A 14052-nucleotide genomic window follows, 5' to 3' on the forward strand; every position below is an offset into this window, starting at 1 on the left:
ACATTGTACTGTTTATTAAATTTCAAATTCTGAAATAAAAAAAAAAAAAGAAAATCGAAATTTGTTTCATTATTATTTGTACATCTCCGGTAAAAACCTAACCTCAAAACAAACTCTGCGGCAAGTGTTGATAAAATTTAATCTTATCGCTCTTATCATTGAGATCAAATTGATCCTCTTCTATATCAGAGGAGGTGGATTTAAGAGTTTATTATATATTGACCACGTGTTTATATTCTGACACAACGATCGTGTGCTGGACGTAACCTTGAAAAGGCCACCCCAAAGCCCTCCTCCCAAGTTCCCCCAGCTGCTTCTGCTGCTGAATTCGATGAAGCGCCCCCCGACAGCGTTCGTCGTGGGTGTAAAAAGGTTGTTTTTTCTCGTTTTGCTTTTTTGCACAACTGGTGCGCGCTAAAAGGATATATTTATGAAACGTTCTGACAATTCACTGACATTATAATGTGTGTGCTGACAAAAACATAGAGAATAAACATTAATAATTTCTCCGATAAAAAAAAAAAAAAAAACTTCCTCCAGGAAGAAAGTTCAAGTGAAAACATACAATTATAGGTTAGGTGTGTGTGTGTGTGTTTTGGCTTTTGTGAAACACTTTTTAAAAGTGCATGAAAAATGTTATCATTTTTAAATTGAGATCCTACGGGATCAAAAACACTGTTTGCACTTAAGTCCTAGTGACTAAAAAGTATGGTGCAACATCGTCAAGTACTTCCTCGTCGTAACGTTAGAATTCTCCTCGTCGGCGATCGTGGAGTAGGTGAGTACATCAAGGTTGTCTATATATTATCTACTTATATATTACATGATATCTATTGTGTGTGTGTATATACTTTTCTATTTTGCATCTCTTGTTTTTTAATATATAAATATTACAAGGGCAATATTATTGAATGTTATTTAGTTCAAGTTTTAGTCATCAAAATACGCTATTGGCCCATTAATGGACTCTGCATACATAATATATATATATATATTCAAAAATTTAGTACCTATATATACAATATATTTCTCAACATTTTATCTATTTTTTTTTCTTGCTTCTAAAACAATTAATTTGAGATACAAAATTTCATAAAAAAAAACTTTGAAACAATTATACATTTTTTTTTATTATATAGATATGAATTTTTATTGAAAAAAAAAATTAACTAATCAACTGTATTGGTTTTTAATACCCTCTAATTTTTCCTCCATCAGCTAATGAAATAAACCTTGTAACAATAAGGTGATTTATAATTTTGTCGGTTTTATTTTACGTTCACAACATAAGTTATGTAATGTATACACACATACAAATAGTACATTTATAATTTTATGAGAAAAATAATTTGCAAAAAAAAAAAAACAAATTACAAAATTTGTTTATTTTTATTATTTAATTGTCTGTATATATATATATATATTAATTTATTTTCCATGTCAGGGCTGCAATTATTTAAATCAAAAATTTGTCTACATTAAAATGTTTTGAACATTTTTTTTAAGTTTATATTTTTTACATTTAATTTTGTATATTCTAGGGTTCAAAATTTATTTTTTAACCAATTGGCGAATATTTAATTGACATTTTATTCAAAGTTATTTACCTTTTGAAAATATGAAATTTTGAAAACACAACTTTTTAAAATATTTGTTTAAAAATCTTTATATTATTTCATAATTATTATAATTAGTTAAAAGAATTTAAAAATTTTTTAATTAAATTCAAATTTGAATAATTTGAGAAATTTTACTATCAGTTACTATTATTCCAAAGTTTAATGTATCTAAATTTCTGATTGTTCAAATGAATGAAAAATTTATTTACTTTTTTTTTAACTTCAAAAATGTTATTCTAAAATAAGGTAAACGTACACAATTACGGCCTAGTACGTTATTACGTGCTATTTCTTTATACTAATTGAAATAAGAAATTGATAAAATGTTTCAACAAATGAAAAATTGCAACACAAACTTTGCTATTTATTAGATCAATATTCTGTGTTTTAATTGCATCTATTTTGTTTATGTATTGAAAATAAAAGTTTTTGTCTGTCAGTCGACGACTGAGCTTTGTGCAATACAATATACTTTAAGTGACAGCTAGGACTGAAGGTGATCTTCGTAAGGATATTAAAAGTGAAGTGTGTTTATTTTTTAATTTATTTTTTAATTTGTTGATTAATTATGATCTATTTAAATTATATTTTCTATTGCTGAATTATTTTTAAAAGTTTTCTTTATATAAAAATACTTTTTTAAATAGACGGAATTATGTTCGCTCTTCTCACACGAAGTACGTTATTCCGTTTGAAACACGTAAATAGGGAATTGCATTGTTTTATATTATACTTATTTTAATGAATCTAATAAGAATATTAAATGTGTTCACATTTTTTAACAAAAAATGGAATTATAAATAAACAAATGAGGTAATTGCGTACTAGTATTTTATTAACCATATTTGAAATATTTTATTAGAAATTATATGAACGGAATTAGGTTCAAAACATTTTATACATACATTCATTATTCCGTGCTATACGCCGTATTTAAGTTTAAGTAAAATGGAAAAAGAGTTTGTTCACAATTCTTTAATTTTAAACTTATTAATTATCATTTCAAGAGGCAAATTTTTAAAAGTATCGTTTTTTATAAGAATTATTAGGTATTGTCACGAAAATAATTCAAGCAAAATGTGAAAAAATATCAATTAAAAATTAATCAAATGAGTGGGACAAACTGGCGCTGGCTTGATAGAGACGATATCCTCATCTACGATGCTCAAGATGTTTTAAAAAAACTGAATCCTCTAGTATTATTTGATGACCGTAAAGTATATATGTTTAATGATTTATAATATTATTTCAAAACAAGTTAATGACCAAAGCGAGTAACCAAAGAAGAAAAATAATGACTGAATATTACAAAAATTATCATTTGAATAAACATTATTTTATTTGACATCTGTGTAAAAAATTCCCTTTTAAACACAATCTTAAACTAATTTTAAGATTATGTTGTTAATATTCTTATAAGAATAATTATTATCAAACAAATTGATATTTTATATATAAGTATGTGTGAAAACCTGGAATATGCCGCAATTATGGACAAGTTGGAACGGAATTAGTTACATGACAATATTTTTAAAACGGAATTACATACAATTGAAAGGATTTAAAATATGTTAAAAAATAATATAAATTTAGTTTTTGAACAGATATATAAAATGAAAAATTGAAAATGATTGATTAATTTTTACAATACAATTGTTTTCTTAAACTTTAAGTTACTTGATAAAATAAGAAAAATAAAATTCTCAGGAAGGGCCTTAACATGCCGTAATTGTGTACATTTACCTTAATTATTTTTTGTATTCAAAAATAAATTAATAATTTATTAAATATTTTAAATTTTTTATTTTTCATTTCTATATAGAAATTTTTTTTAAAAAATTTACATAGCAAAAAAATGATTTCACTCATTTTCAACATTCAAAACTTCAGGCAAATCAAAGTTATTATAAATTTGCAAAAATAAAAACATTTAAAAAAAATTTTTTTTTTGTTAATTTTAGTTCAAAATTTTTATATAGGTTCCATTTTCTAAAAGAAAGTTCTAGTAATTCAATTTTTTTAAATTATAATATTACAAAATTATTTACTTTGTAGAAATCAACAATTTTTGAAAATTACTTATTTGAGTGAAGTTTATGATCAACGATTGAAAATAAAAAATATTTTTCACTCAAAAAAAAATAATAATTAATTTTTTTTCTTCAAAGTTTTTTCTCCTAAAAATTGTTGATCGAGAAAATTTGAAAAAAAAAATTTAAGATAGAAAATTTTAATAATTTGGATAAAAAAATATTTTTTCTTCTACATATAAACGTTGTGAACTTTACCGACAATTTGAATCTATAAATTTTTAAAAATTATAATGGCAATGTAAAATAAAACAGTAAATTAAACAATTATTAAATTAATAACTACTTTTTAGATATTTAAAACAATATTTTGTAATAAAATTCATACTTAAAGAAGTTGCAAAAAAAATTTAGAGTTCATTTGAACGTTCAAAACTTTTGGCTCATACAATTTTAATTGAACAATTAAATTTTTTAATTCAAAAAATTTTTTTTTTCTTGATCAAAATAATATAAATATTTCTTTGACGCTTTTATTATTAAATTTATCGTTTGAATATTTATTGAAAAACAAATAATTTAGAAATTTTAACTTTTGAGAAAAATGTGACGTAAGTAAAAAGAAATTTAATTTGAATAAAAAAAAATCATATTTAAATCGAAAAAGTTGGATTTTTTAAATTTTTTTAACAAAATTTATTTTTGAATCCTTACATTATACAGCAATGAAAAATAAAAAGTACATTAAACATTTAATAAATTTTTAATTTATTTTACGAAACTGAAGTATACAACGTTTATGATAAACGATTTTTACAGAAATAATTTTTTAAAATTAAAAATTCTGTAATTTTTTGCCTAAAAAATATTTCTTATAGTTTTCATTAATCAACAAATTATGAATAACATTTTTTTTTTTTTTTTGGTAAATAATTTTATAATTTTCCGTGTTAAATAAAAATTGATTTCTAATCGATAAACGACGCTTACTTCAGCATCGTTTTATTTTTGGGTAAAGAAAGCAATATTTGACAATGAAATTTGAAATTAAAAAAAAAAAAGTAAACAAATTTTTCGTTCATTTGTACGTGCAGAACTTCATGCTCATGTGATTATAATTTTTAAAAAATAATTTTGTGCAGGTAAAACTTCCTTAATATTATCTCTTGTAAGTGATGAGTACGCTGAAGATGTTCCTGGAAAAGCAGAAGAAATCACAATACCTGCTGATGTCACACCAGAGCAAGTGCCGACCCGTATCGTCGACTACTCTGGTAAATTGTTTTAATATTTTTTTTCGTTTATTTTTTTACTTATATTTTTATTTATCTTAAATGTGAAATTAATTACTATATATTTTATTTATTTTTAATAGCCGTGGAGCAAACGGAGGACCAATTATGTGAAGAAATTCAAAAAGCGCACGTGATATGCGTTGTTTACTCTGTCGAAGATGAAGATACTTTAGACAGAGCATCCTCTTATTGGCTGCCACTTATCAGAAAATGCTCTACTACAAGTCGTTGTCCGGTAGTGCTTGTAGGAAATAAAATTGATCTCGTTGATTATTCAACAATCGAGGTGAATTATTATTTATTTATAGAATATTTTTAATTTTAATTAAGCTGAAATTAACAAAAACGATAGAAAAAATTCTCAAAAATTTTCTAGTTTCGAAAATTGTCAGGATTAACGTTGTAAACTTCAGCTCAATTAAATTTTATATTATATTTATTTTTGATATTTTCTCTTAACAATACCTTGAATTTTTTTTTTATTTTTCAGGCTGTTTATCCGATTATGAAAGAGTTTTCGGAAATCGAAAGTTGTATAGAGGTTTGTTAAACATTTTTTTTTTTGTAAACCATTTGTTAGACAATTATGATTATTGTTTTTTTTTTTCTAAATTCATTTCTTAAGTCACCGAAATCGTAATCGAAACGTTAAATTGATATTTTATTCAATGACTAGCAGAACTGAAATTATTAAATATTAAATTACATTAGGGTCAACCCATTATACTTCATCTAATGTCATTATGGTCTATTTTTAGAAAAAGAATAATAAGAATACATTTTTACAGTAATTATATAAAATTTTCTATATTTACTTACCTTGGAATTTAAATTAATTCGGAGATGCACGAAAAAAAGTTATTTTTACATATATATGAAAATTTAATGATGAAAAGCACAGAATATAAAATAATTAGTAAAATATAAATTTCTTCATAGATAATTATTTAAAATCGTCTAATTTACACTAAATGTAAAATTTTTAATTAAAAAAATATTTACAATTCTAGAAAAATATAATTTAAATATATATTAAATATTCAAAAATTCAATTATCTGAGAATATTTTTTAGTTAAATATTTTAAAACATTCAAAACTTCTTTGACATTTCTAAACAAAAAAAACAAAACAAAAACATTTTTTAATTAAAAATTCTGTACAATTTAATTATTCACAGAAATTGAAAAAAAAATCCAGCAATTAAAATTTTGATAAATTTCAATTTCACATCTTTTAAAGTTCATTTACTTCTAAAATTTTCAATACAAAACTTACGGAAATTTAATTATTTCTAAAAATTTCGATTACAACTCTTTCAAGATTCAATTATTTAAAAAAAAAAAATGTTATCTTAAATTTATTCTTAAATTATAATTATCTACCAATAATTTTCAGCAAATTCTTCGAAAATTGAATTATTTAAAATATTTTTAATTCAAAATTCTGAAAAATTTAATTATTGTTTTGAATTTAAAAAAAATATTGAAAAATTAAAATTTTCGAAAAATTGAAATCATTTTGAAATTCAATTATTTCTAAAAATTTTAACTGTATCTATTTTAAAATTCAATTTTTTTTATTAATTTCTTTAAAATTTAATTATTTAAAAAACAGCTTCTAATAAAAAATTTCAAAATTTAAATTATTGTCAGAAATTGAAAAGAAAAGAATTAGAATCTTGAAAATTTGTCTTATTTCACTTCTGAAATAATCGAAATATATTTTGTCAATAATATTCCTATAAAATTATTTTTATTAAGGAATTAATAAAAAATTAATTTAATAACTAATAACAATAGTTACTTAAAATATTCACTAAAAATGAAAAATTGACTTTTCTTTGGATATAAATCGACTAAAACGACTTCTTTTATTCCTTATAGTCGATACGAGGCATGTAAATTAGACTATTTTGAATAATTACTAATGAAGATATTTATCTTTACTATTTCTTTGCTTTTTATTATTAAATCTCCACAGCTATGAAAAATAACTTTTTTTCGTGTATCTCAAAATAAAAATAAAAATTTCAAGATAAATGAAAAAAAAAAAAAATATATAAAATAATTTGACTCAAAGTGATCGATAAAATGTCATTTTAATTATTAAAATATCGCCAAGTGATAATTTCGTGGTTATATTATAAAACAATTGTCAAAAATACATTGTACGAATATCGAAAATCATTACTATAGATATCAGATTTTTCTAAAAATAGACCACTTATAGTGAAATATAATGGCTTGACCTATTATTATTATTATTATTATTATTATTATTATTATTATTATTATTATTAATATTAAATTTTTATAAAATGAATAAAAAATTTTGCTTCTATAATGCATTATTTGTGTTACAGTGTTCGGCAAAGACGTTACAAAATATATCAGAAATGTTCTATTATGCACAAAAAGCGGTATTGCACCCTACAACTCCTTTGTATAATTATGATGCGCAAGAGGTTTGTACAACTTGTTTTATTAAAACAAATATACTTTTTTTAAAGATAACTTAAAATAAATACGTTTGCCAAACACATAAATATCGATAAAAACAATTTTTTTTAATAAAGAAATAATTTTACCATTTAATGTTACATAATTTGGATTTTATGAATGAATGAATAAAAAAAAATTTAATTTACAGCTCACAGAAGAATGCCAGACTGCATTAAAGAGAATATTTAAAGTAAGTATTGTACTTGCTTTTATTATTAAGCGTAAAGAAAATAAATTATTCCTTGACTTGACCTTTTTGTTATTGTTAAAGATTTGCGATTTGGACAACGATGGTCTATTATGTGATATGGAGCTGAATGCATTTCAACAATGGTGCTTTAATACACCTCTACAACCACAAGTGCTTGAAGATGTGAAAGCTGTCTTATCAAAAAATATAAACGATGGCATTTACAATGGATGCGTTACTTTAAAAGGATTTATGTATTTACAATGTTTATTTATTCAACGTGGACGAAACGAAACAACATGGGCGGTTCTTAGGAAATTTGGTTACGACAATGATCTACAAATGTCGAAAGATTATGTTCATCCACCGTATGTATATTTTATTAACAATTTCTTTTTTTTTTATATTCAAACTAGAACGGAAAATTTAGATTTAGAATCCCCTTTTTTGGAAAACATAAAACATTTTTTTACTTCATGTCTTAAATTTTATTTATTAACATTAAAGAAAATATTCTGATTATTAATATTTAAGATTTAGTAAATTAGGATGACCTTTGAATACCTTCATATTACCATGTACTAGAAAAATTCAAATCTAAGAAATTAAATGTGAATATATAAAAATTGTTTGTTGCCAAAATTTAATCAAATTCATAATATTCAATTTTTAATAATATTATACTAAAATAAATAAATTTTGACTCCCAAAAGAATAATAATTTATCGATGAATTTTAGTTAAAATATTTTTAAATAATTAAATTTTAGTAAATTTTTTAAAATAATTGATAATATGAAGAATTTTGTACGAATTACTAAAAAAGAAAAAATTAATTTAGATTCTTGAAAATATTTCCAAGAGCTGCAGTCAAAGTTTTGAATAAAAATTAATTTTTTGAAATTAAATAAATTCTCTACAAATTAAAATTAATATGCTAAATGTAATATTTTTAATTTGTAAATTGAATTGTAATTTAATTTGTAAGTTTTTAAATATAAATTTGAAATTTGTTTAAATAATTAAATTATTATTATAATTATCGAAAAAGTTGATTAAAATTTCTGAAAATGACAAAATTTGAGTTGAGTTCTATTTAAAATTTTGGTGTAAATAACATTATTATTATTATTTAGATATAGAAATAATTTAATTTTTGAAGAGTTAGAATTGAAAATATTGATGTTATTTTAATTTTAATAGATTTTAAATAATTCATTTTTCAAAGAATTTATTTAATATTCTAAAAAATTAAATTTCTGTAAAACTTGAATTAAAATTTTGGATAAAATTGAATTTTTAATGATTTTTATTAAATTGTACTATAGAAGTAAAAAATTTTTATTTTATTTAAATTATTTATTGTAATTGAAATTTTATAATTTTGTTTTTCAAATCAGGCTAAAAGTTCCCTTAGGATGTACAACAGAGCTATCGCACAAGGGTCAAGAATTTCTGACTTTACTGTTCACAATGCATGATCGTGATCATGACGGAGCTCTGTCTCCCGAGGAAATGGAATCATTATTTTCAAAATGTATTGCTCCACCTTGGGAAGACGAGTATAAACATACAGTATGCACAAATGAGCAGGTAAATTTATTCAAAATTTTTAATAAATAGTTTTAAAAAAAAAAAAAAAGAAAGAAAGAAAGAAATCTTGACATTTTTTTCATAATTGAAACTTTTAATGAGTAAATTTTATTTACAGGGATGGATTACTTTTCAAGGTTATATGTGTCAATGGGCTTTATTAACTTATACTAATGTTAAGAAAACTTTAGAATATATGGCTTATCTCGGTTACAATTTGTATAATAATGAATCTCCAATAAGCGCTGTTACCGTTACAAGAGAGAAAAAATTGGATCTCGCTAAAAAACAATCCAGTCGTAATGTGTACAGTTGTCATGTGATCGGTCCAAAAAGCAGTGGAAAAACAACACTTTGCAGGACATTTGTCGATCCTAAAATGGAGGTAATTACTTTTAATTTAATCCAATTTTTAAATTTTGAAAATCACAAAAACAACTTCAATTTTAGTTATATCTTGAAAAAACTATCACTTCATTTGAATTTTTTTAAACCTCGAATTTTTTAAAATAATTTGAGGAAGAATTTGTAAGAACAAATTTTAGAAATGATTTTTTTTTTCCTTGATTATATTTGGAATTTTATATATAATTTAATGGGTAAAAAATTGATAAAAGAAAAGATGATAAAATTTTTATGTAAATTAATTAAATTGAACATCAATATTGACGATATTTATTAATTTCAGAAATTGACAGATGATAAAGTACCTCAGAATTCTCATGTTACCGTAAACACGGTGCATGTTTACGGTCAAGAAAAGACAATAATCCTGAGGGATATTAACATTCTGAACGTTCAAGATGCCTTATCCCCTTCACAAATTCAATGCGATGTAGCAGCTTTGGTTTACGATACCAGTAATCCAAAATCCTTTGAATACATCGCCAGAATATATATTGTAAGTTTCGAATTTTTTTTTTTTTTTAACAAAAAATAATTACTAATAATAATTATTATTGACAAAAAACAAATATTACTTTACTGATGGTAAATTTTGCAACATTTAATAATATTCTTGGCTTTTTTTTATTTTATAATTATTAATACAATTCAATTTCTTACAGAAATATTTTGCAGAAAGTAAAATTCCTGTTCTCATAATAGCCAACAAAAGTGATCTTGCTGAAGTAAAACAAGAATATCTACTTCAACCATCGAGTTTTTGCAACAAATATAAATTAATGCCTCCACAGCCCTACAGTATATCTCGAACAGTGCGTCGAGAAATATTCGTCAAACTTGCTACAATGGCGGCATTTCCGTAAGTTACCCTTTTTTCTCCTCTCTATTTTCTAAAAACAAAAGAAAAAAAATTCCCTTAAATCTATACAATTCAGGAATGTATAAATGATATGCTACAAGAACAAAATTTTTTTGAATGCTTGCAATCAAAAGGGTAGATTTTTTTTTTGTCAACTTTAAAAACTAAAGACAAAGGATCAGACCACTATATTTCGAGAAAAAAAAATCGTTGGATTCTAATTTTAAGAAAAATTTGATGGATTAATGTATTTTATATTTCACCTAAAGTCGTTTGTTGACTATTTTTAGAAAAATTTTATAATTCGTAATAATTCATCATTGAGAATTATTTAATAAAATTTCATATAAGAGGCAATCCACGTGAAATTTTAATTCAAAATCCTTTTTTCTCCGTCATACAAACAGAAAAAAAATATTTATGAAATTTTTTCGATTTTTCTTCAATATTTTTTTTTAAATATGTAGTAAAAAATAACGTAACTACAACGGAATAATTGAGAAAATTGAAATTATGTCTAAAAAGTGACTTTATTCAAAATCAAAGTGATTGTTTTTTTTTTGAAATTTTTTTTCACCCTCTGATAAATAAGGATCTTTTTCTTGTTTATACAAAAGTGATGCTTTTTGTAATTTAAAAAACTATTTTCAGTTTTTTAGTACTTCTAGTAGATTTTAAAAAATATATAATGGTCTGACCCGAAGAAAAACTTTTTTCTATTTCTTTCACTTTTTTATATATATATATATATTTATTTATACATATTTTTGAATTTTTAAATTATTCTAAACTGGGATATCGAAACTTTCTCTGAATCTAACAAAAAGCAATATTTCCGTGTTTAGCCGCTTTCAAGCAGCGTGGGTATTATTTTACAAACACAGGTTGGTTGTATTATTCATAAAAAAAAAAAAACTCTAAATTATTTGTAAAAAGTTCGAGAATTAAAAAGTATAAAAATTGAATTTGTTTCATAAGATATCAAAAGAAAAAAAAAACTTTTATAATATATAACTGTAAAAATTGTTACTATTTTTAATTTTATTCAATTTTTATACTAATCTTGAATTTTAAGTTCGCTTTGCATAAAATTTTCCGAAAAAAAAGGAAGATTTTTTTTTTTTTTTGCAAGGGAACACGAATCAAAAAATAATCATCTAGATGCATGTTATGCGCAAAGCATTCTCGACGATGAATACTCAATTACCCATTTCGGGCGCTCGATTTGTAAAAATATTTAAGCACAAGAGCTCATTTTCGTAACAAAATTCTCCTATTGCCTATTTTCAGTCCTTTGCGACGTATGGTCCACATGTTACTTCTGAAACCCTCACCAAGTCAATGGTGGAATTCGCTCACAAGGTTTTTTCGTTCTATAATTTTTTTCATAACCCTTTTATTTCGGTGTGTGCTCGACATTCAAAATACCTTAAAAAAAAAAAAATCAACACTAAACTATCGCGTTTATTTTATCAAAAATTGAAAAAAATTAGCATGCGCATGTGAATATTCATTTTATTAAAAACCTTACATTTTTTTATTTTTTAATTGGCTTTATTTTTTCGCTTTTACAAATCAACACAGAATAAACAGCTTGATATTTTTCATCTATTTCACAATTTTTAGGGCGCATGATTATTTCCCAACAAAATTATTAGTTTTCCTTATAATAATTATTGAATGAATATATTGTAATCATTTAAAAAATGGTTAATAATTTTTGAAAATTAAATTCAAGACTTTTTCACGGTTTTTTCTCACTTTTGTAAAAAAATTTCATATAATTTTCTTAATTATGACTACTGTAAAAGACAAATAAATTTAAATTAAAAAATAATCAGTTTGTTATACATTGTGTCAAATTTAGAAGAAAAATAAAAAAAAAACTTTTAATTTATTATTACCACAAAAATTGTGTTAAAATAATCAAATTTTTACCTAAAATTTTCAAAATACTTTTTTAGTTCTAAAAATACCTTTTTATTTCAATAAAAAGTCAAAGAACGTACCTGAAAAAAATTGTTTGAGAAAAAATTTTACAGCAACGCTCTTGTATTTTTATATAAAAATTTATTAACTTTTACTGCATTGCGCAGTTTTTGTGATCTAAATTGAAGGAAAAATTAAAAAAAAAAATTTAACCAAAAATTCAAAACAGATATAAAGTAACCGTAAATTAAGCTAAATATTCCAATAAGTATTTTTTTGGCAATTTTGTATCATAACTTTCGATTTTTCGAAATTATAATTTCAAAAATTTATTAAAAATTTATCACAGGCGAAAAATTATTGATTATTTCGAAAAATATTGATGGAAGAAAAATGTTATTCAAATTTATATTCTTACTGTATTACTGTTAAATATTTGCATCATAAAATTTTTGAAAATTTGTATTTTTTATAAAAATTATTTCTACAATTTGATTTTTATAATCTGGTGAAATTTTAAACCATCGAAATTTACGTTATTGAGAATTTAAAATTATTTTAAAGTAATTGCAAATTATGAATAAAATTTGAAAAGTTAATAAATATTTTAAGTATAGAGAAATTTAAAATTCGAACTTTTCTCATAATTTTTTTTATTTTTCGTCGCTGATTTAAAAAAAGTTTTTTTTTCATAATTCTGAACAAATCAAATTGTATAGATTTTGAAAAATTTCTATTATTTCAAAAAATTAATTTTCTAAAAAGATTTGTAAAAAAAAATCTAAAATGGTTGAAAATTATATTTCTTCAATTTTTCATAATAAAATATGGTTTTTAGATTCTAAAGTGTAAAAAAAAAAGAAATTGTCGCTCCTAAAGGACGAAAATTTTAATTGCTTAAAATTTAACTCATGATCCTTTTAAAATTTAAATTCTTCTACAATTTAAAATTTTTCATCTAACAAAATTATTTTATACTATTTTCATAATTTCAAAATTCATATTTCATATAAATTAAATTAATTTAATTATTGTTATGAGATGTTATCTAAATAAATTTTATAAATTTCGTTTAAAAAACCAAGAATTTTTAAAAATTTTTAGTTTTTTTTTTTTTTAATTATTTGAAGTCTGATTTATGAAAATTATTCATACATTGATTAAAAATGTAATTTGCGAGATAATCATGCCCCGTCTTTCAACAATTGTTGTTTTGCACTTTCATGGTACGAATTTTTTTTCTTCAAATTTTTCATTAAATTGATTATTTTAATTAATCTTTATAATGATTTCACTGAAACAATGAAAATATTAATGCCTAATCAGTTCAATGTTTTGTTGTTTTTTTTTTTCTTCAAATTTATTTATCAAATTGTGAATATTAATGAATGATTTTCTCGAAATTTCCAGACACATGAAACATTTCGGATTGATTCAGGGTGAATCTGTCGTCTGGTGGAAAGCAGGAATTGGAATTGCTATGGCTACTGTCGCTGGCTTTATGGTGATGCGTGTTCTTAATACAGATAAAAGATAGTCTACCATTCTCGATTTAAGAAACACTCGTTCATTTTATTCAAATCCCATCTCCTATAAAACCTTGTTAAGTTAATAAATATGTTCATAAATCA

At 22.7% G+C, this 14052-nt stretch overlaps 1 protein-coding gene across 4 annotated transcripts; it reads left to right on the plus strand.

Annotated features, from left to right (window-relative positions):
• Positions 1-14052, plus strand: LOC127283737 (mitochondrial Rho GTPase). Of its 4 annotated transcripts, XM_051308796.1 has the most exons (14): positions 1-778; positions 4792-4923; positions 5025-5230; positions 5435-5485; positions 7308-7409; positions 7595-7636; positions 7718-8004; positions 9036-9228; positions 9347-9613; positions 9917-10129; positions 10296-10492; positions 11338-11376; positions 11783-11854; positions 13832-14052. In XM_051308796.1, exons 1-14 carry the CDS (start codon positions 709-711, stop codon positions 13956-13958), a joined length of 1998 nt encoding a protein of 665 aa, XP_051164753.1. In that variant the 5' UTR covers positions 1-708; the 3' UTR covers positions 13959-14052. The 4 variants fall into 4 exon arrangements, with proteins under 4 accessions (XP_051164753.1, XP_051164755.1, XP_051164756.1 ...); XM_051308798.1 differs by lacking the exon at positions 11338-11376 and having other exon boundaries at positions 15-778; XM_051308799.1 differs by lacking the exon at positions 11783-11854 and having other exon boundaries at positions 20-778.

The sequence above is a fragment of the Leptopilina boulardi genome, unplaced genomic scaffold, assembly GCF_019393585.1.
Source record: "Leptopilina boulardi isolate dan_hultmark-lab unplaced genomic scaffold, ZJU_Lbou_2.1 LbouV2_310, whole genome shotgun sequence".
Taxonomy (NCBI): Eukaryota; Metazoa; Arthropoda; class Insecta; order Hymenoptera; family Figitidae; genus Leptopilina; species Leptopilina boulardi.

Coding starts and splice junctions, on each gene's coding strand:
- LOC127283737 (XM_051308796.1), top strand. CDS start 709: ATGGTGCAACATCGTCAAGTACTTCCTCGTCGTAACGTTAGAATTCTC. Junction 9,229..9,346: donor CAGTATGCACAAATGAGCAG/GTAAATTTATTC, acceptor TTTTATTTACAG/GGATGGATTACTTTTCAAGG. Junction 10,130..10,295: donor ACATCGCCAGAATATATATT/GTAAGTTTCGAA, acceptor AATTTCTTACAG/AAATATTTTGCAGAAAGTAA.